At 39.1% G+C, this 20,457-nt stretch overlaps 1 protein-coding gene and 1 pseudogene across 6 annotated transcripts in view; one reads left to right on the plus strand and one right to left on the minus strand.

The window, feature by feature from the left end:
- The window catches only part of LOC135702492 (stabilizer of axonemal microtubules 1), a 38,751-nt gene that overhangs the window by 8,473 nt on the left and 9,821 nt on the right, over positions 1 to 20,457 (plus strand). For 2 of the 6 annotated variants that reach the window (XM_065223547.1, XM_065223544.1), the window contains exons 2-3: positions 13,987 to 14,257; positions 14,360 to 14,569. In XM_065223547.1, the coding sequence (XP_065079619.1) occupies positions 14,132 to 14,257; positions 14,360 to 14,569 (336 nt within the window). In that variant the 5' untranslated portion in view covers positions 13,987 to 14,131. Of the gene's footprint in view, positions 1 to 13,550; positions 13,775 to 13,815; positions 14,258 to 14,359; positions 14,570 to 20,457 lie in introns of those variants that run through there. The other 4 variants (XM_065223546.1, XM_065223545.1, XM_065223542.1 and 1 more) reach the window with 3 other exon arrangements.
- Positions 1,531 to 10,057, minus strand: LOC135702557 (cell division control protein 45 homolog; annotated as a pseudogene).

Genomic DNA, 20,457 nt, shown 5'->3' on the forward strand with positions numbered 1-20,457 from the left:
AGTTTCTAAAATGTCTTGGAAGTTACATAAAGTTACAGTCCGAATAATAATTTGATAGAAAAATGTTGTGATAATGTTTTGCGTCATGCTCTTCTTTACAGGTTAAAAATATAAACTATAGAAAATATATTCTTCAGTTACCTTTCTGAAATTTTTTGCAGCACATTTTTGTATATTTAGAAGGTATTGTTTCAGTTTATTTTTTACTATTTAAAGGTTTTGTAAGCCCTATATGCTGTTGTAGTTACACTTTACTATTACCGTTGCAAGTACGTTGAACTTGGTCATTTTCAGCGAAAATTGTAGTTCTATTTTTTTTTCAAATTTGACCTAAATGCCAAGGCTAATAGGATCATTAAAAAGGTTTAAAAAATATGTAACGATTGGATCAAAAGTGCACAAAACTATTTTGACAAGCGAGTACAGTATTGTTAACGGAATGACGAATTGTGTGAAGGATGTCAACCCTGTCCCAATGTACCGCCAGTCGGGGTGACAGAAAATGATGCCGAACATTTAACATGTTTTAAAGATGATATAAAGGACAAACCCGAGTTTATTGCAACGCACATAGACAGTTGAAACTTTTTAACCCCGGTAACAAATGACTTGAAATTTTCAGAGAAGATTCTTAGACGACAACAATAGACCAAGATTCAATGGAAAACTAATACCCACTTTTCAATTAGGGAATCCAAAAGCTGTCTTTAAACTTTGTACAGTTGCGAAAAAGTCCATTCACGAAAAAGTCCAGTTGCGAAAAATTCCTTGAGGTTCTTAAATTATCGATACTTCTTAGAATTTTCCTTAGAAATCCCTTTGGATGAACAGTGGTTGTATAAAGCTTCAAAAGTGTGATGATACAATTATTAACCTCTATTCTTCTAATTTTGGTTCTTAGGTTGTTCACTAGAGATGCCTTGTTCACAAAAGTACAAAATATAATCGATATGATTCAAATTAGGGGAATTTGGCGTGAACATATACCGCCCCCCTTGGAATATGGAACATTCCAACAACATACAACTTCTACTCCTCTTTCTAAACTCAATGGATTTTGCCTGTAACAAACTTACAGTAGAGTAACTTTATCTTGGCATAACAATTGTGAATCCTGATGAATGTGGGCGTCTAAGTAGAATACCTCTTATTGATTTCTTCTTGTGTTGTACTTGCGATGATAATATGGACTGAGGCTATCATCCGTTTCCGTATCCCGTATTCCGTGCACTGGTTCGCTGATACTGGTTTGAGAACCGGTGCAGATTTAACTGTATGCTGAATCCTCTATGGTTGCCGGTTCGATTTGTTGATTGAAGATGAGAGCTCTTGACTGTTGACTGTTTTTTGAGATTGTACGCTGGGACACTGGTGCGAAGTAAACACTTAGATTCGTATGTTCTTTGGTAACAGATTGTAGATAACTGGCTCTTTATTACATAAATGCAAGTTATAATTATACGTTTGGCGCGATCATAAGCCGGCCGCCTTGAAACCTGCTGGATTTCAATTCTACCTTCTAACTAAAACTAAGCTAAGCATATCTAAATCTACGCGAACCCTAACTAACCTTACAGGCTACAACGAAAAAAAGCTTGACAAATTAACTTAGCAAAACCGTCAGTGCATCGAGAAATTTAGTACAGTCCGAGTGTCGTATCTGAATGACGGCGGTTTCGAAAAAGTCCTGCGAAACCGTCGCCCCACTCTTGAGAGCCGCCTGTTCGAATGCTTTGCCGAAGAAGTTTTTACTGTCCTCACATACGGGCGGGACGCCGACCAGTAGCGAAAGGCCTCGATTCACATCGATCGGTGCCACGGCAATCAGCGGCAGCTCTTGCGCCCTTCGTTTTCGGGAGATAGCCACGTGACCGCGTAGTAAGAAGCGCGCCAGCATCAGCAGACCGCACGGACAGGTGAAGAACGGTATCTCCTCTTGCAGGATGAAGTATAGGAACGGGCCGGCTGAGTAAACGGCGTGCAGTTCCAGTGAACTTTGCACCTGCCTGAAGATGGCCGATAGGAGCGTTTTACACATCCCAAGTAACAATTCAGTAACCATTTAGCATCCACTCTGATTTATGATGGTTTTATAACGGCAATGAACAATCCATGTAGTTTAAATATAGCATTTTAAAGTGTAAAACATTCCTGCTTAGAAATTCAGCTTTTTGTTGTTTTAAAAACCTTTCATAGTCTGGCAAGAAAGTCAAAAACTGCCTTCTTTTAAAAATAAATTTAAAACAGTTATCAATCCCTCCTCAAAGCTGTTCTGTAATTCAAGCATAAACGTCATTAGCAATTGTTTATTAATGTCATGATAAAATACTTTATAAACGTGTTCTATATAAGCAACCATAAAACAATTAGGTTTTGCATTAGAGAAAAAAGCATTTATTGTTGCTTTTTAGCCTTTTTAAAGTGCATCATTAACTCCTCAATTACTTTGTTTACAAATTGAGCTTAAAAGATAATTCCTCATAGTTAATAAATGCCAAATTAATGACAAGGAAATCTCGAAGGATAGACGAAGTAGGATGAAGAAATCAAGTCAATTTCAGATAAATTTACTTCTTTAGAAGAACCAGCACACCACTAACGACTGACCATCTGTCGGACAAGAGTAAAGTGAGCGGGGCCCTCGAACTCATAAAACATTGTCTAAAGTTGAAAAACATACCAGCCTTCTCCAGATTTTGCGATGACAATCGAAATAACAACCGACAGCAAACCACTGAATCTGTTCGTTAGCGTAGATCAGCTGGTTTCCGATCCAACGCAGCGATTTTATCCGGCGAAAGACTCTTCGAAAATTTCATTCAATCGTACATCTCTGCATCATTGGATGGTGCACTTCTGTAACCATCCGGAAGAAGGGGATCTTTTTCAGGAACGATTGCGCTTCCAGCTGTTCGAAAATATAGTAGCTGCTCCCAATCCATCGGGAGAAAACCGTCTGGAAGAATCCTGGATCTCACAGCGCAACTATCGAAAGATAAACAAACTTTGACGTTTAACTTTTGCAGGCAACTTTGCCTCCATTAATGCTTCCATAAATCTGAACGGGTTAGGATCAAGCAAAATGGCTTTAGATAAATACAATTCAGCCTGCAAGTGTTCTTCATAAAAGCCATTTTAAAACCTTATGAATTTGTTAAGGAATTCTTGAAAGCAAAACAACTTTTTCACAAATGACCCATCAGTGTTCACTCGGCTGTCGACAAAAGCAGGCCACTCTCGATGTGTGCTACGCGATCGTCTGTTTTCTCGGCAGCAACCATTGTGTGGTCTTCCTCATTGTTCTTCATCAGCAGTTCTTTCGGTCGATGCGTCGTCGACTTTGGAAAGCAACCGTTTCGTGATGAGTGTGTGAGTGCTGACCACGTTTTGCGTCCATTGCTGCAATGGACGCGCTCTGACCCTCGTTGGCGTACAACAATTTGCCACACAATGAAACTACTGGAAGCGGCTCCAGTTTTGATGGAGGAGGCTTTTTGGATAGCGGAAGATAAAGTGTTTATTGTGTTGTACCTTTTGACTATAATTTTAAGATGTATTGTATAGTGACCAAGAATCCTCGGCTCTGTAAAGTTAATTCGGTTGAGCCTTATCAAATAAATTAATGAACAAAAAAAAAAAAAACAAATGACCCATGAAAATCAACTTTTATGTCACCGCCATGTTACAATTAGTTTGCTTGTTTTTTACAATCTTCGATTTTCAATCAACATTTTTTTTTTTTTTTTTTTTTAACTCTTTATTTGTTCCAAATTCAAAATAAATAACATTTCATTTTAACCTAGGTGCTCCAGTTACTGCAGTAACGTACCAGCCTTAATTGTTATGATATATATCTAAGTGTTTTTACATTGTTCATGTCTTGGCAATTAAGTATTTTAAACAGGTTTTTTAAACCTGCATGTCAGTATAACAATTGATATCTTAAAACTAAAAACTAAAACTAAATCTTATCTAAGTATAAAGGGAATTAATCGTTGCAATTGAGGATTGCAACGATTTTTGCCTGAAATTATTAATTATTTTGTTGGACATTTGTGCTAAAGTCTCAACATTCGAAATTCTATGTACTTCGGTAGTACTGTACCAGGGAGGCAACTTCAAAATCATCTTCAGAATTTTGTTCTGAATCCTTTGAAGTGCTTTTTTCCTGGTAGTGCAACAACTAGACCATATTGGCACAGCGTAAAGCATGGCCGGTCTAAAAACTTGTTTAAATATTAGAAGTTTATTCGTCAGGCAAAGTTTGGATTTCCTGTTAATAAGAGGATACAAACATTTTATATATTTGTTACATTTGGCTTGAATGCCCTCAATGTGATCTTTAAAAGTTAATTTATGGTCAAGTATTAATCCAAGATATTTCACTTGGTTTGACCAGGAAATTGGAACTCCGTTCATAGTGACTATGTGACTACTACTAGGTTTCAAAAAGGAAGCCCTGGGCTTATGTGGAAATATTATAAGTTGAGTTTTGGAAGCGTTGGGAGAAATCTTCCATTTTTGTAAATAAGAAGAGAAAATATCTAAACTTTTCTGAAGTCTGCTGCAAATAACACGAAGACTTCTTCCTTTAGCGGAAATGCCTGTGTCATCAGCGAACAAAGATTTGTGGCAACCCTGAGGCAAATCAGGGAGGTCCGAAGCGAAAATGTTATACAATATAGGCCCAAGAATGCTACCTTGAGGAACTCCTGCTCTAACAGGCAGTCGATTAGATTTGGAATTTTGATAATTTACCTGCAGAGTTCTGTCAGTTAAATAATTTTGAACTAATTTCATAATGTAAAGTGGAAAATTAAACTTTTTCAATTTAGCAATCAAACCTTCATGCCAAACACTGTCGAATGCTTTTTCTATGTCTAGAAGAGCAACTCCAGTTGAGTGGCCTTCAGATTTGTTTGAACGAATTAAATTGGTAACTCTCAAGAGTTGATGAGTAGTTGAATGCCCATGGCGAAATCCAAACTGCTCATCTGCAAAAATTGAGTTTGTATTGATGTGAAGCATCATTCTATTCAAAATTATTTTTTCAAAAAGTTTACTTATTGAAGAAAGCAAACTTATTGGACGGTAGCTAGAAGCTTCAGCTGGATTTTTATCCGGCTTCAAAATTGGAACAACTTTTGCATTTTTCCATTTATCAGGAAAGTATGCCAAATGGAAACATCTGTTAAATAATTTTACCAAGAAAGACAAGGTACTCTCTGGGAGTTTTTTGATGAGGATATAGAAAATTCCATCATCACCTGGAGCTTTCATATTTTGAAACTTTTTAGTTATAGACCTTACTTCGTCCAAATCAGTCCCCCAGGAATCATCAAAAATATTTTCCCGAGAGAAAATATTCAGAAAATCCCGAGCAACCTGATTCTCAATAGGACTAGTAAGACCCAAACTGAAATTATGGGAACTCTCGAATTGCTTAGCAAGTTTCTGAGCTTTTTCCAAATTTGTGATCAAAATTTTACCACCTTCTTTAAGCGCTGGAATAGGCTTTTGAGGTTTTTTCAAAAATTTTGTGAGTTTCCAAAAGGGTTTGGAACTCGGGTCTAATTTAGAAATATTATTTTCAAAAGTTTTGTTCCTCAGGGCAGAGAATCGCTTTTTAATTTGTTTTTGCAAATCCCGCCAGATAACCTTCATGGCAGGATCGCGTGTTCTTTGATATTGTCTCCTACGGACATTTTTAAGACGGATCAAGAGCTGTAGATCATCGTCTATTATAATTGAATCGAATTTAACCTCGCATTTTGGTACTGAGGCAGCTCTTGCTTCAACTATAGAAGTAGTCAGAGATTCAAGAGCATAATTAATTTCATCTTTGGTTTGCAAAGGAATGTTTGGATCGAAGTTATATTCCATAAATGTTCGATACTGCTCCCAATCAGCTCTATGGTAATTGAAAGTAGAGCTGTTGGGATTACAAATTATTTCTTGGGATATTTCAAAAGTTACTGTAAGGTGATCAGAACCGAAGTCAGCATGGGTAACCAATTGGCTACAAAGTTGACATGAATCAGTTAAGACCAAATCAATAGTGGAGGGATTTCTTGCAGAAGAAAAGCATGTTGGGCTGTTTGGATATTGAATAGTGTAATAACCTGCAGAACAATCATCAAACAGAATATTACCATTGGAATTGCTTTGAGCATTATTCCATGAGCGGTGTTTTGCATTAAAATCACCAATAATGAAGAATTTAGACCTATGACGGGTAAGTTTCTGGAGGTCACCCTTGAGAAAATTCTTTTGCTGGCCTACGCATTGGAATGGCAAATAGGCAGCTATAAACGTAAGTTGTCCAAATTTTGTTTCAACAGAAACTCCCAAAGTTTCAAAAACTTTGGTTTCAAATGAAGAAAGAATTTTATGTTTGATTCGCCTATGAATAATGATGGCAACGCCACCACAGGGTCCATCAAGACGATCATTTCTATAAATCAAGTAATTTGCGTCCTTCTTAACCTTATGGTCAGGTTTAAGGAACGTTTCAGTTATAACGGCAATATGCACGTTATGAACTCGCAAAAAGTTAAATAGCTCGTCTTCATTATCTTTAAGAGATCGAGCATTCCAATTTACAATATTTAGTGCTTTAAAATCCATTACTGAATTTTAAAGTCATGACAATATTATTTGCAAATTTTACTCCAGTTTGAATAGCATCAAACATGGAGTTAGATTTAAGCATATCAGAAATCATGTCAATTAATGATTTCTGTAAAAATTCCATTTTGGGGGCAGTAATGCTTCCTAAGTCAAAATTGTCAAAATTTCCGTTAGAACGTTGGTTAGTATTTTGATTTCTACCCGCTGCAATAGCAGCATAGGTAGCTCCATTAACTCGCTGAACATTGTTAGCAGCAAGGGGAGTAGGTACAGATGAAACATTTGAAGCAGGGGTGATATTTGTACCTACGGGTACGAATGTAGAATTTGTTCCTCGCTGACCGTTGTTAACAGCAGAGGAATTTGTACCTGGTCGGAAACGTGGAGCGTTTCCTACCTGACGGTTAGAACGAGATTGTAGGATCGCTTTGCGAGTCTTACATTCCCAAAAATTGGATTTGTGGTTTTCACCACAATTTGAACATTTAAATTTCTTAGGATCTTCCTTCACAGGACAGTCGTCCTTTGCGTGAGAGGAATCACCACAATTCATGCATTTAGCTGGCATGTAGCAATTTTTAGTTCCGTGACCCCATCCCTGGCACTTACGGCACTGGGTGAGGTTTTGGAAATTTCCTCCAGTCTTCCTGAAGTGTTCCCACTTCACTCGGACATGGAGCATAAGGCTAGCTTTTTCTAAGGCCTTAAGGTTGTTTAGTTCACTAGACTTGAAGTGAACTAAATAAAAATCATTAGAAATACCGTTGCGCGAATCGCCAGGACGGGATTTCATTTTCATTTTGATTACTTGGAGTGGCACAACTCCAAGTAATTTTGCCAGTTCATCTTTGATCTGATCCAGGGATTCACCACTGGGCAGTCCTTTCATGACAACCTTGAACACACGTTCAGTTTTGGTGTCGTAAGTAAAAAATTTGTGCTTCTTCTCAGTAAGATACTTGAGAAGACATTTAAATCCGTCCAAGGTTTCAGCCAATACACGGCATTCACCCCGACGTCCAATTTGTAGTGAAAACTTAACTTTCACGAAATTCAAAAGTTCCATGCGAAGAGCATGGAAATCGGTAGTGGTTATCACAATAGGGGGAATCTTTTCCTTCTTGGCATTAAGCCGGGAAAGTTTACTAGAATTTTTCTTGGATGATGGATCATTCTCATCATCCGTGAGCAAATCAAATTGATTACTCAAATTAATTTCATCAGAAGGGGGGTCAAGAGTTTGCCCCTTTCTTTTGCGTTTAGGCGCCATGGCGGCAGTAAATTTTTATCCAAATCGACTTCCAAGCAGATTACTATAAGAATCTGAAGGATCGAAGAGGAATTTTCCAAATCGATATCCAAGAAGGATTACCTCGGGTAGGGTCCAAACAAGGATCGAAGAGGAATAAGAGTTGAACAAGGTAGAAAATTTTTACAGGTTGAGCACTGAAAAGTGCTGTTTAAATTTGTTGTAGCTTTAGGTAGTAGTAACACTTCCTTCAGCAAAAAGCAAATAGATCCGCACGGCAAGAGAGCACGATGCGGACTGATTCAATCAACATTTCCTTAGATATAACTATATTTTGGTAAACTTAGCAATAAGCAAACATTTAAATGCGAAAATAATAAAAAAAAAATCTCGGCCAAGCTCGATCTGAAGAATATATTTTTTTTACAATTTTAAATAATTGGTCAAATCGACACCCTCGTAGGACTTAATTTTTTGGATGTTTTCACGTACATTTCACAAAAAATTTGATATGGCACTTAAAACTAGGCCACTGAATGAGAACTATTGTAATAAATTTGGATATTCAACAAGATTTTTGTATGATCAGTTTCTATTTTAATTATTTTGAAAAGATCGGATTCATAAATCTTTTTCTATCTTGATTAATGCTTTCCTAGCATGCGGCTAGGAGAAACGGCTCGGAAAGGGTTTTTATTGTTGCTAAATAGCTTTTATTGTAGCTTTCAAATGGTTCTCAACGCGTTCGTCATACAACCTTTTGCAGTAAATCAATCTTGAGAGCTTCGAGAATACACCCTTCAGAACCTTCTCCAGGGTGGGCCAACTAGACATATTCTAGTCTTAATGAGGTTATGGTGGATGCATTAATGACAAAATAGCCTTGACCAGGGTTTTATGAATGTTGTTTTATAGTTGCTTTGCAGTATTTCATAAAACTTAAAATGTTACTTGGGATGTCGATACCACCGTCGAGGATTTCCTTGTTGTTGCGCGACAGGGCGTCCATCGACTGGAGGAAGCAGGTTTCTGGGGTGCGGTCTTTCTTGATGGATTCCAGGATGGCCAGCATCGACTAAACGTAATCGGCGGCGGAGTACTTGTTGCGGTAGCCGTACTGCAGGATGAACGATCCGTAGATTATGTCCGGAAGGTGGTATTTTTCCGAGAACTTCTCCATTTTGTCGTAAAACTCCTTTCGCAGTTCCAAATCCATGGCATTGAAGGTTTGTTTAGCTTGTACCAGAGGTAGCCCCATGTCAACAAGCAATTCATGCATTACTTTCTCGCCCTTGTAAGTCCACAGTTTCATCTTGCAGGCCGGATATATGGAGTACTTTAAGGAATCCAGGACACTCCAGTGTCTGTACAGTGCCAAATGGAGATCGTTTTCGAAGTTTATCTTCACAGAAGTCTGAATCGCTTGATCACTGGCTTTGTTGGTGAGACGGGACACGTGTGATTGAACGCTGTCCGTGGCCAATGTGTACGTCGAACTTTCGACCTTTCCCAGCAGCAATTGTTCCGTCAAGCCTACAATGGCCCACCAGAGCAGGTCGATTGAATCCTTCGACAAGTGCCAAGCTAGCTCGAATATGGTCAAAGCCGAACTACGTCCGTAGTACCTGAACTGGGTGTATTCGAACATGATTCTGTTACGCTTTTCTTCCCAAACTCGATGCGCTGCAATCTGGTCCGTTCTCGACTACCCTATTTGCAACAAAGGTCTGCCATCGCGATGGAGTGGAAGCAATCCAAAATTTGACAATGTTGGAGTCCGTCCAGAAATACGAGGGAACTGCCAGTTGAGTGCTACGACGCACCTTTTCATATAGATGACTGAGTAACAGAGCGGACGAGAGTTCTAGACGGGGCGTAGACTGCTTGCGTTTCTTCTTTTTCAAATCCTCCAGCGGCGCTACTCTTGACTTCGATATCATTAGCTGGACTCGAACCGATCCATCAGCGTACGTGCATCGAAGATACAAGCAAGCACCGTAAGCGCTATCAGAGGCGTCGCAGAACCCATGCAATTCAATAGATGTGCATTTCTTGCTATACCCAACCCATCTGGGAATGGTAATGGATTCTAGGGCACTGAGATTCCTGCGATACTCCAGCCAAAAGGTTTGCAAGTTTTCAGCGAGCGGTTCGTCCCAACTCACTTGCAGTTTCCATAACGTTTGGATGAAGATTTTGGCTTCAACAACGACAGGTCCTACATAGGATCGAATAATTTGGACGCATCGGAGACGACGGTTCTTTTCGTAACGGTTGGGGTGGGATTCCATTTGGGAACGGTGAAGCAGAAGTTATCGGTTGTCGGACTCCAGAAAAGACCCAAAGTTTTGACGGTAGTGGACGATGCAGGCGAATCCATGTCAAATACCGCCCGTTCATCTCGTAGATGTGATGGAAGCTCGCTCAGAACTTCTTCGCTATTCGAATTCCACTTGCGCAAAGTGAATCCAGCTAAATTGGTCAGATTGACCATTTCCTCGACTAACCTTCTTCCTTCCTCAGGATCATCTACCCCAGTGATCATATCGTCAATGTAGAAATCTTTCCGCAGGATGTTCACAGCGATCGGGTGTGTTGATTCTCCATCTTCTGCTAACTGTACCAAGCAACGAGTCGCTAGAAAAGGAGCCGATGCTGTACCGTACGTAACGGTCGTCAGTTGGAAAATCTCGATTGGATCATCCGGGGATTTCCTCCACAGAATCAGGTGCAACTTCTGATCGAGCAGGAACATCTTAATCATCCGGTACATTTTGGCTACGTCTGCTACCATTCCGATGCGATGTAAACGGAACCGTGTGTGAATAGAGATAAGATCATCCTGGACTACAGGGCCAACCATCAACCCATCGTTGAGTGAGAATCCCGATGTAGTTTTGCACGAAGCATCGAATACAACGCGCAGTTTCGTTGTTGTGCTATCCGGTTTCAACACGGCATGGTGCGGCAGGAAATAGCACGCTGACTCGGACAGATCTTCTTCTCGTACCTTCTTCATGTGGCCCATCAACAAATACTCCTCCATGAACTCGCAATACAGCTCCTTCAACTGCGGATTGGTAACGAATCGCTTCTCCAAGCTTGCAAATCGTTTCTCAGCGCTACGCCTTGAATCTCCCAAGCGTTCAATGATGTGCTCCTTCTTGGGCAGTGACACCACAAAACGTCCATCGTCGTCACGAACAGTGGTCTGCTTGAAGATCTCCTCGCATGTAGACTCTTCCACGGAATATGTGCTCTTGACGTGACAACTCTCGAGCTCCCAAAAACGAGTCAGCTGTTCTTGAAGTTCAGTCATTGAACACAGCGTTGTAGACGTTTTGGGAACGGAAGACCGGAAATCGAATACACGCCCGGACACGATCCATCCAAAAACGGAGTTTTGGAAGGTAGGGCCATCCTCGTTTAGCCTGAGCCTTCCTTCGCATAACAGATTCATGTAGTGTTCTGCGCCGATTATCATGTCGATATCCAATGTCTGGTAGGTGTTACGATAGACTTACTTTTACACCTGACTCACAATATTTATCTGTAAACTGAGGAACGCGGCATTATAGACCAAAAGTTGCTGCGAATTGGAAAAAAAAAAAATCAATTTATGTTCACGCACATAAGAGCGATGGTAATCGCCGGTGTCTCACGCACTTAATTCCAACACGCAGTGATATCGTCACTATAAAAAGGCACCTTTAATCGCGGTTAGAGATACTTTTATTTGGCTTATAATACAACGTTTATTTGCCGTCGGCCGATCGCGGGGATGGTTTATTTATTACTTTTGGTAGCCTATTTATAATGGTACATTTGTATGTATTTGAGTTGACTTAAAGCACTTTTAGATGAACAGTGGTTGTATAAAGCTTCTAAAGTGTGATGATACAATTATTAACCTCTATTCTTCTAATTTTGGTTCTGAGGTTGTTCACTAGAGATGTCTTGTTCACAAAACTACAAAATATAATCGATATGATTCAAATTAGGGGAATTTGGCGTGAACACCTACAATCTCGGTTTTTCCCTTGGTGGTTGGTACCTCAACCATGACTGCGACGATGTCCCGTTTGATTTCTAGTTACCTAGTTGTAGCATTATGTAGACGAAGTGGTTCTCGAATGGGTTAGAAAAAAAAAGTTTTTCATGAATACAGAGATAACATTATGTATCACTTTTTATCTGTACATTTTTCAAAAGTTTTTTCATGGAAAATTTGAAAAGTATTTACTTCAACAGATTTGTATTTCCTATCGATTGGTGTATTTGGATTTTAACTTCATCTATAAATTACAAAGTTATAAGCATTCAAAACCTAACACCATGACGTGACGGTCGCAATTTTAGATTTTAGATTTACACCCTGTACCTTCCCGAAAGACGTATTCTACGTCAAAAAGTGGATTTTATGTTTTAATTGGACCAGATTTTCCTGAAATTTTGCCTGGCAACGCTGGTTAGAAAGCATAGAAAGATCTCTACATGAAATGCGAAATAGAAATCATCCAGAAAACCAACCCCAAAATAAGAGAGGAGAGACTTTAGGGAATTTCATTGGGTTTTCTGGGTTTGTTCGATTTCGTCGAAAAATGTTCATGGACAATTTAGAAAAATTAATGTATCCAAAACGACTATAAATTCCTGCAGTCCTGAGAAAACCGTGGATGAGTTCTTATAAAATTTCAACTAAAGTACTAGCGAAAATAACAGATTTATTTCGGAAAATTTGCGGAATTTTTGAATTCTGCTTGTAAGAATGACCCAAAAATTCTAATGGCAAATTGTAAATATTTTTATGCCTGGCTGTCTGGAGGCCCCCAAATTTACTCCATTTATAATTGTTGGTATCGCGAAGCTATGTGGAAATTCAATTCGAAATAATAATAATAATAATAATTGCCCATTATTCAGCCCCATCCACCCGGACGCTGTTAAACGCTGACCTTGCATATCATAACCCATAACACCCGGGAAAGTACCGAATTATTTCAGTCGTTATGAAACGAAACCCGAATAAATTAATCGATTTTCGTTGAAACCATCATTTGAATTGCATATTTGCCACTTCTCGGACGTAGTTGATTTACGTGTATGCTAGTACCAACCTGTAGGTACAGCGCCTAATGGGAAATAGTCTTGTAGGTACAGCACAGTTTTCTGCAATGCACTTATGTATTGTTCATACCACCCTCCCCCCAAAGAAGACATGAATAAATAACAATCCTTCGTCGCCGACGTCAACATTGCCGTCTGCTAACTTTGCACGACTACGCCATAGGTAGCCTTATTATGTTTACTCAGGATTGTTAGTTTTCCATGTTCATAACCATGCCACCCGTGGGGTAAAACGTATTGAGGTCGGTGGCGCTATTCCTCCCTCTCTTCGTGGGATAGTCGCATCCACTATCCGGAAGCGAAGCGCTTTTGGATCCTTTTGTGCAGTCGAGTAAAGAAATTTATTGTAATCAATCCGGGACAGCTTTGCGAGGCAGGGGAATGTGGGTGGTGCAGAAATTTTTAGGTCACGTTATTTTCGTCGTTCCGATCATGGAACATAACCTAACCTAGGCGCACGTGTTTTCTGATGTGCTGACGGTGCTGAAAGAAAGAACACTTCTGTTTGGATACGCATCGCAGCAACCAGCCGGAAAGCTTATCGATGTCGAAAATCATTTTTCACACGAAACTCTTCAAATTTGTCACGCGTAGCGTAGCGCAAATTGGTTCGCCCAACGAATTGGTATTCGAAATTACTAGTTCCGGAATTTTCTCCTCCCCGGCCCCGTTCAGCTGCCTCTCTGCTCTAGAAAGTGTAACATACCCATTCCCTGGCTTCGATTAGTATTCTCCACTCAAGATCGAAATGGAAACTTGCGAAACTGGGTAAGTTACCTTATCCTATATCTGTATCTCGTCCGATACAGGGCTCAGCACGTTTTGAAGGGCTCGCACGAGGTCAGGTGCCATTCGCTGCTTGCTGCTGAATTCGTTCCGCGCTTATTGTTCCGTCTAATGAAGTTTTTATCGATCAAATAAAAATCCTATTTCAACAACTGTAACCAAACATGAAACTACGAAAAATGTTACAAATGAAGCAATTATCCATCTGAAGTCTGCGCCGAACCTATTGTAGGACCTGTTGAAGTTCCCTGCGAAGATCTAAGTGCCGGATATGTTGACGATGGCGTTCCATGTGATTTCGTAGCTCCATTCGCCACCGGCAGCATATCACAACCAGCCATGGCCGAGTGCTGTGGCGGTAATCCTGCCGTCCCAAGGCAGCGGTCACAGGGCAACATACCACACCAGAGGTGCTACGGCGGTTGCTCCTGTGGCCGTCCGGACTGTGCGCCGGTGAAAAAGGTGGTAAGTTTAAAGCGCTAAGCCAATTTTATCCGTCCTTGCATTTATCTACCAATCATATTTTGTCGATAATCGCGGCTCACCCTCCTCTGCCCTTCTTTGCAGCGCTACGTACAACCAGCGAGGCGGCAGCCGTGCAAACCGGTATCAAACTACAAACCATCGGAAGTGGAATTTCAAGGTGATTCCGTGTACAAGACATCGTTCAATGCCGACCCGGCGACGATCGTCTGCAGTGCGCGCCCACTGCCGATACCACCCCGGAACAATCTGGCGATGGCGCCCGGTTGCGTGGAGAAGAGCACCGTTACCTCGGTAAGGCGGTTTTATATGTCAATCTACCTAACTACAATACCATTTACAAAAAATATTTCAATCAATGTAAGTCGAGTCGAGCGTCATTTTTGTAATATCAAAATAGACCAGTGACCAGAAGTGAGACTCGACTCGACATACGTAACAGGTTCCAATATGTGTGCTCACTCTATTTTAAGAGGGAATGACTCTCCTTGTAGAGTCCTTTTTCTTTTTACATTTCGCAATTGATCATTTTGTCAAGCTTCTGCATTTATGTTCCATGAGATGTCACTGCTGTTGTTTGCGGTGACATCTATCGGAAACTAGACACAATCTGTTTTCCTATAATTTTTCACAGAGGACACTGCAGTGCAAAACAGGTCTGGTACCCCTCACAGAATTTCCCGCCGAATTTTATGTATGGGGTGAAGCATAAAGTATCTTTTGCGCAGAATATGTAAAAAAGGAGGGACTTCAAATGTTAAAGCAAATGCATATATGGAGGTACCAGACATGTTTTGTAGTGTCAGGTACTCTATTTTGTAATCTGTGAATGGGAAAACACAAATCGAGTGTCTACAAAATACATGGCATGTTGAGAGATTGAGGTCGTGAGAGCAAATTTTCTCTCTCAAATTTGAATTTTTTGGCTCTCTAGGAGCTGGTAGTAAATCAGGTAAAACTTTATGGGGAAAAATCGTTTTTTTAGTTGTAGCTTGTTTAACAATAATTTCCGGGGAAAACTGAACTACAAAGTCCCTGATTATTTTCTTTAGGTTGTCGTTCACTTTGTTTGACCTGAATATGCACCGAAAGCGAATTATTCCCACTTCTCTCAATTTCTATATGGGGATTTTTATCACTTCTTACCAGCGGAACAGCGCCATCTCTGTGGAAAATGGTCGAACAAAATGATTAATTTAAAAACAACAAACCCCATTATTTACGAAGTTTATAAATCTGTAAATTTCAGATAATGCTTGCTTCTCCTCAGCAAACAACAAGTCGTAGTTTTAGCTTTGTGGATTCACAAAACCTCAATATTTTGGCTTCGCTATGCAATAATGCGATAAAGGACGCTACAAGGAATCACCTTAATTTAATTTCATCTGTCATTGAATTTACGATTATTTTTATGTTTGTTTTATCTAACACATGTTAGGTCATTCGTAGTATGTCCTGGTGAGAAGCGTCGAACCATTTACAGGGTTGATACGATTACGTTCGCGACTTTCGCGATTTTTGAGATTTTTATGGATTTGTTGCGGTTTTTAATTTCAGATTTGGTCTGGCGCGAATTCGGCGTGGATTAGATTTACCTAGCCTAAATTCAACTATGTTTCTATGTTAATTATTTATAGAATTTGACTTCCGATTATTTCAAGGACGAACTTTCCAATAGATATAAGCGATTTTGTAAACAATGACTTCAACCGTTCACTCGCCCACGCAAAGTACTGAAATCATTGAGCAAGCGCATAGTTTTACCAACCGGTGGAAACTAATGATTTAAAATTGGCTCACTACTTGACTAGCCTATTGGTCCCAAGCAAATTGATTAACGTACCCCATTCTAGTCAAAATTCTTATACTACACAATGTTTGTTTTAATTTGCCATGAAAGTTTGACAGATAAAACGAGGGGTTCGTGGATTTTCCTATGGTTCGAGAGGTGCATCGATTAGCTTGGGACCGAAGATAGTACCAGAGCTGAGCCAAAAAGTTGAGCACTTTTCTTCGGGACTTACTAGTCTTAGAGTTATGTACCTCTATGTTAGAATTACCTCTATGGTTTTACAGTAGGTGATGGAATCTCCCGAAGGTCCTTTTGACGTAGGACTACGCCTTTCAAGAAGGGTGCCAATTCAGGGAAATGCAACGAAAATTGGTCAGAATTTAAATGCTAATAACTTGGCCAATAACACTAGTTTACAGCATTTTTGAACTCGGTAAGGTGATGATCATTTCCAATGCAAAATCCTACGCTGAATTCAATGCCGTGGTCAGAAAAAATTAAAGTAGAGCCATTTTTGAGATATACAAAAATTTTGATTTTTTGAATTTTGGATAAAAGTACGATTACTAAAATGTCAATATCTTTGCACCAATTTTAAATCTTTTTTTATGAAAATGAAGCTAAATAAATTTGCTATTGTTCACTAGAATATTATGTCTTAATAAAAAATTTAATTTTGAAGTCATTTAAAAATTTACAGCATTTTTTTTAATTTTTCCTGCGAATTTTCCATAAAAATCTTGTTTTAATCAACATTTTTAATGGGATAAAAGGATTCAAAAAATCATTCCATAATTTATTCTTAAAGTCCATTAAAAACTGGAGAAAATGAGCCTTTAATGGATGAAATCGGTTGGAAATTGTCGAAGTTATGAGCATTTTTGTAAAACACTTAAAAATGTTGCTGAAATACAACAGCTTTAGAGTTCCTTTTCTAGGTGTCGTTGTAAGCATCCAAATCACATGTAAAGTTTTCATGGGAGATTCTTTTCTCTACATATCAATTTGATTAAGGCATATCAGGAACAGGTTTTGTCATAGAGGCCACTTGTGGATACTCAACTGTTTTGTGACGTCCTTGTTGCTTAACTTTTGTCAAGCAGAAATAACAATCCGTTGCATGACAAAACGGTCGACGCCATATGGTGAGCATGTCAAAGGACAAATAGCGACTGATAGATAACAAATAAGTGAGTTAGTAAGTAAGACATTAACACTTATCAAAAATAGATGAAGTAAGATAATGTCGATCAGGAAAGAACAAAGCACTACCATACTGTACGTAAATTGTTTATATGAAAGTTATTCAAAAAATCAATTTACCTTGCGCCTGACCAGGCATGGAAAATCATTTGCATTCATTTCGTGCATTCATTTACATTCATTTACCTCTAACTTTTTTCTTTAACAGCATTCCGCAAAATGAAGTAAAGAGCTTTTGTAGGTTTTGTTATTAGCTACAACTTTTGTTAACTAGTCAAATCCGTTTCTCTTATGCATGACGAACCAGAGCGAACAGAAGCCACTACTGTTTTTCAGTGAATGTATTTTACATTCACTGAAAAACAGTAACAAGTTCTGCCCGCTCTAGTTCGTGATGCATAAGAGAAGCAGATTTGAGTTATGAGCAAAAATTGTAGCTAATAACAAAACCTACAAACGCTCTATACATCATTTTGCGGAATGCTGTTGATAAAAAAAGTTAGAGGCAAATGAATGTAAATGAATGTATGAAATGAATGCAAATGATTTTCCATGCCTGCGCCTGACATCCACCTAGCCAAGCACGTTTTGCACGAACTACATAATACTTTTGGAATCCACGGTTTGTCAAAGTCTCCAGGATCAATTTTAAAATAAAGCCTGTATGCAGTTTGCAACGAAGCAGTGAAATTGACCGATTTTGTAAATATATAGTTGCCACACGCGTAACAAAACTTTTGAGGATCATTTTAACACTTGAATTCACGTTTTGTCGTATACATCGTTAAGCAATGTTAAAGAAAGAAAGCTGTCAAATTGAGTTGGTTGCGTTAGGTTCTCGCCGAGCGGTCTCACAAACACTAGCGTAAATTATATTGTTGAAAATATCCAATTTAATTTTGCGTGACAGCTGGTAGTGTTAGTGAAATGCACCGTATGCGTACACGTCCGCAGAAAGGCTTACTGGAAGTGGTGCATGAACCTAGGAGCGGAACAACGGCCAATCTTGGAACATTGAATTTCCATGAATTTACAAAAAAATTCATAACTTCGACAATTTCCAACCGATTTCATCTATTAAAGGCTCATTTTCTCCAGTTTTTAATGGACTTTAAGAATAAATTATGGAATGATTTTTTGAATCTTTTTATCCCATTAAAAATGTTGATTAAAACAAGATTTTTATGGAAAATTCGCAGAAAAAATTAAAAAAAATGCTGTAAATTTATAAATGACTTCAAAATTTTTAATCAAGACATAATATTCTAGTGAACGATAGCAAATTTATTAATAAAATTGGTGCACTAGTTCCAAAGATATTGACATTTTAGTAATCGTACTTTTGTCCAAAATCCAAAAAATCAAAATTTTTGTATGTCTCAAAAATGGCTCTACTTTAATTTTTTCTGACCACGGCATTGAATTCAGCGTAGGATTTTGCATTAGAATCGTTGATCAACCACTTAAGTTCACACTTTTTATGTTGTTTTGTAAACTAGTGTAATCAATGGATTTTGATGATTTGTATGTCAATCGATTCACCAGTGTTATAAGATTTGTGTGGTATATAACACATTATAATTGTTAAGTATTTTAATAGTTAAAAATGAAGATATATAGAAATATTCAACCCCATGTTGTGCCGCAACTGATCCCATGCCATTGAAGTTTACAACATTCCGAATTCAAAGTGATGGGAAATCTGTAAATTTTGCATCATAATAATATCATATCGCTTCCCGGTGAGGAGTTGTTCGATGAAAGAAGAGCCATAGAGAATTCCAGCATTGTGAATGGTCTATCCAGAGAGCTGCCGCTCGGAGACGCTTCTAGAGGAATGTGTTGTGCTGGAACTGAGTCCGGACAGACCTTTTTAGCGAAATCGAATATTCATCGGTTGGAGTATTCTTCACTCTCATTAGAAGATGAGCGGTTACGCATGTTGCGAGCCACCCTCCACAAGGTGGTCATTGAGGTTTCTCGTGAGAGTCCCTCGACGAAATTGCGCCAATAACCGCGTTTTTTTGCTTTGCTTAATTGTTTTAGCTTTGTCTCAAGCTTTGAATATTCCTCGAAGTATGTGGAGGTTTTGTGTCTACATACAATTTTGTGCATTCTTCGTCCCATCCAGGTGTGACTGGTCTCCTTTTGAAGGGCGCACTTGGAACTTTTCTTTTTTGTGCTTCCAGTGAGATTTTGTAAATCAAATCGGCAAGGAATCGATATTCTTCCAATGGTGGAAGCGTATCTATTGATTCGGCACCGATTGTCACCGCCGTTGCATATTTCTGCCAGTCGATGTTCCGTGTAAGATCAAATGGAACTTGAGATGGTTCTGCAGAGTGAGGGGCACACTTAATTGAAATGATGATTGGCAAATGATCGCTACCATGGGGATCATTGATAACCTTCCACAGACAATCCAATGATAGCGATCTTGAACACAAAGATAGGTCGACTCGGCTTTCTCGAGCCGGAGGTTTTGCTATACGTGTCGCTTCACCAGTGTTCAAAATAGTCAAGTTGAAATCGTCGCATAAATCGTAAAAAATAGCCGCTCTATTGTCATCGTATCTGCCCCACCCAGTACCATGGGAGTTCATATCACCCAGAATTAATACTGGGGATGGAAGAATCGAAACTAGAATCCAGAGTTGACTACGGCTAATGGAGGTTCTTGGTGGAACATAAACTGAAGCTATGCAAAGGTCTTTGTTCTTCACATTTATTTGGCAAGCGACGATTTCGACGCCTGATAGAGCAGGAAGGGAAATTTTGTAGAAAGGGTAGCACTTTTTGATCCCTAAAAGTACTCCACCATAAGAATCGTCTCTATCCAGGCGAATAATGTTAAAATCGTGGAAGTTGAGTTCTTTATCGGAAGAAAGCCATGTTTCACAGAGAGCAAATATATCACAATCAGAATTGTGAAGTAAAAATTTGAACGAGTCTAGTTTAGGCACTAGACTACGGCAGTTCCACTGTAGCACAGTGATCATATCTTCAACCTCGTTCGACGAATTATCCATCGAAAGATATGATTGATGCAAGGAGGGGCCATGAAACAGTCAATTGCTTAAGATATGATTCTAATGTTGGAAGCAAGGCAGAAACTAAGCTTCTAAGAGGGTCTTGTATCACAGATAAACAGACGTAACTCTTTGAAAAAGTTTTTCTTGAAAACATA

This window comes from Ochlerotatus camptorhynchus, unplaced genomic scaffold (assembly GCF_037179485.1).
Source record: "Ochlerotatus camptorhynchus isolate MF236.1 unplaced genomic scaffold, CSIRO-AGI_Acam_v1.1 ptg000193l, whole genome shotgun sequence".
Taxonomy (NCBI): domain Eukaryota; kingdom Metazoa; phylum Arthropoda; class Insecta; order Diptera; family Culicidae; genus Ochlerotatus; species Ochlerotatus camptorhynchus.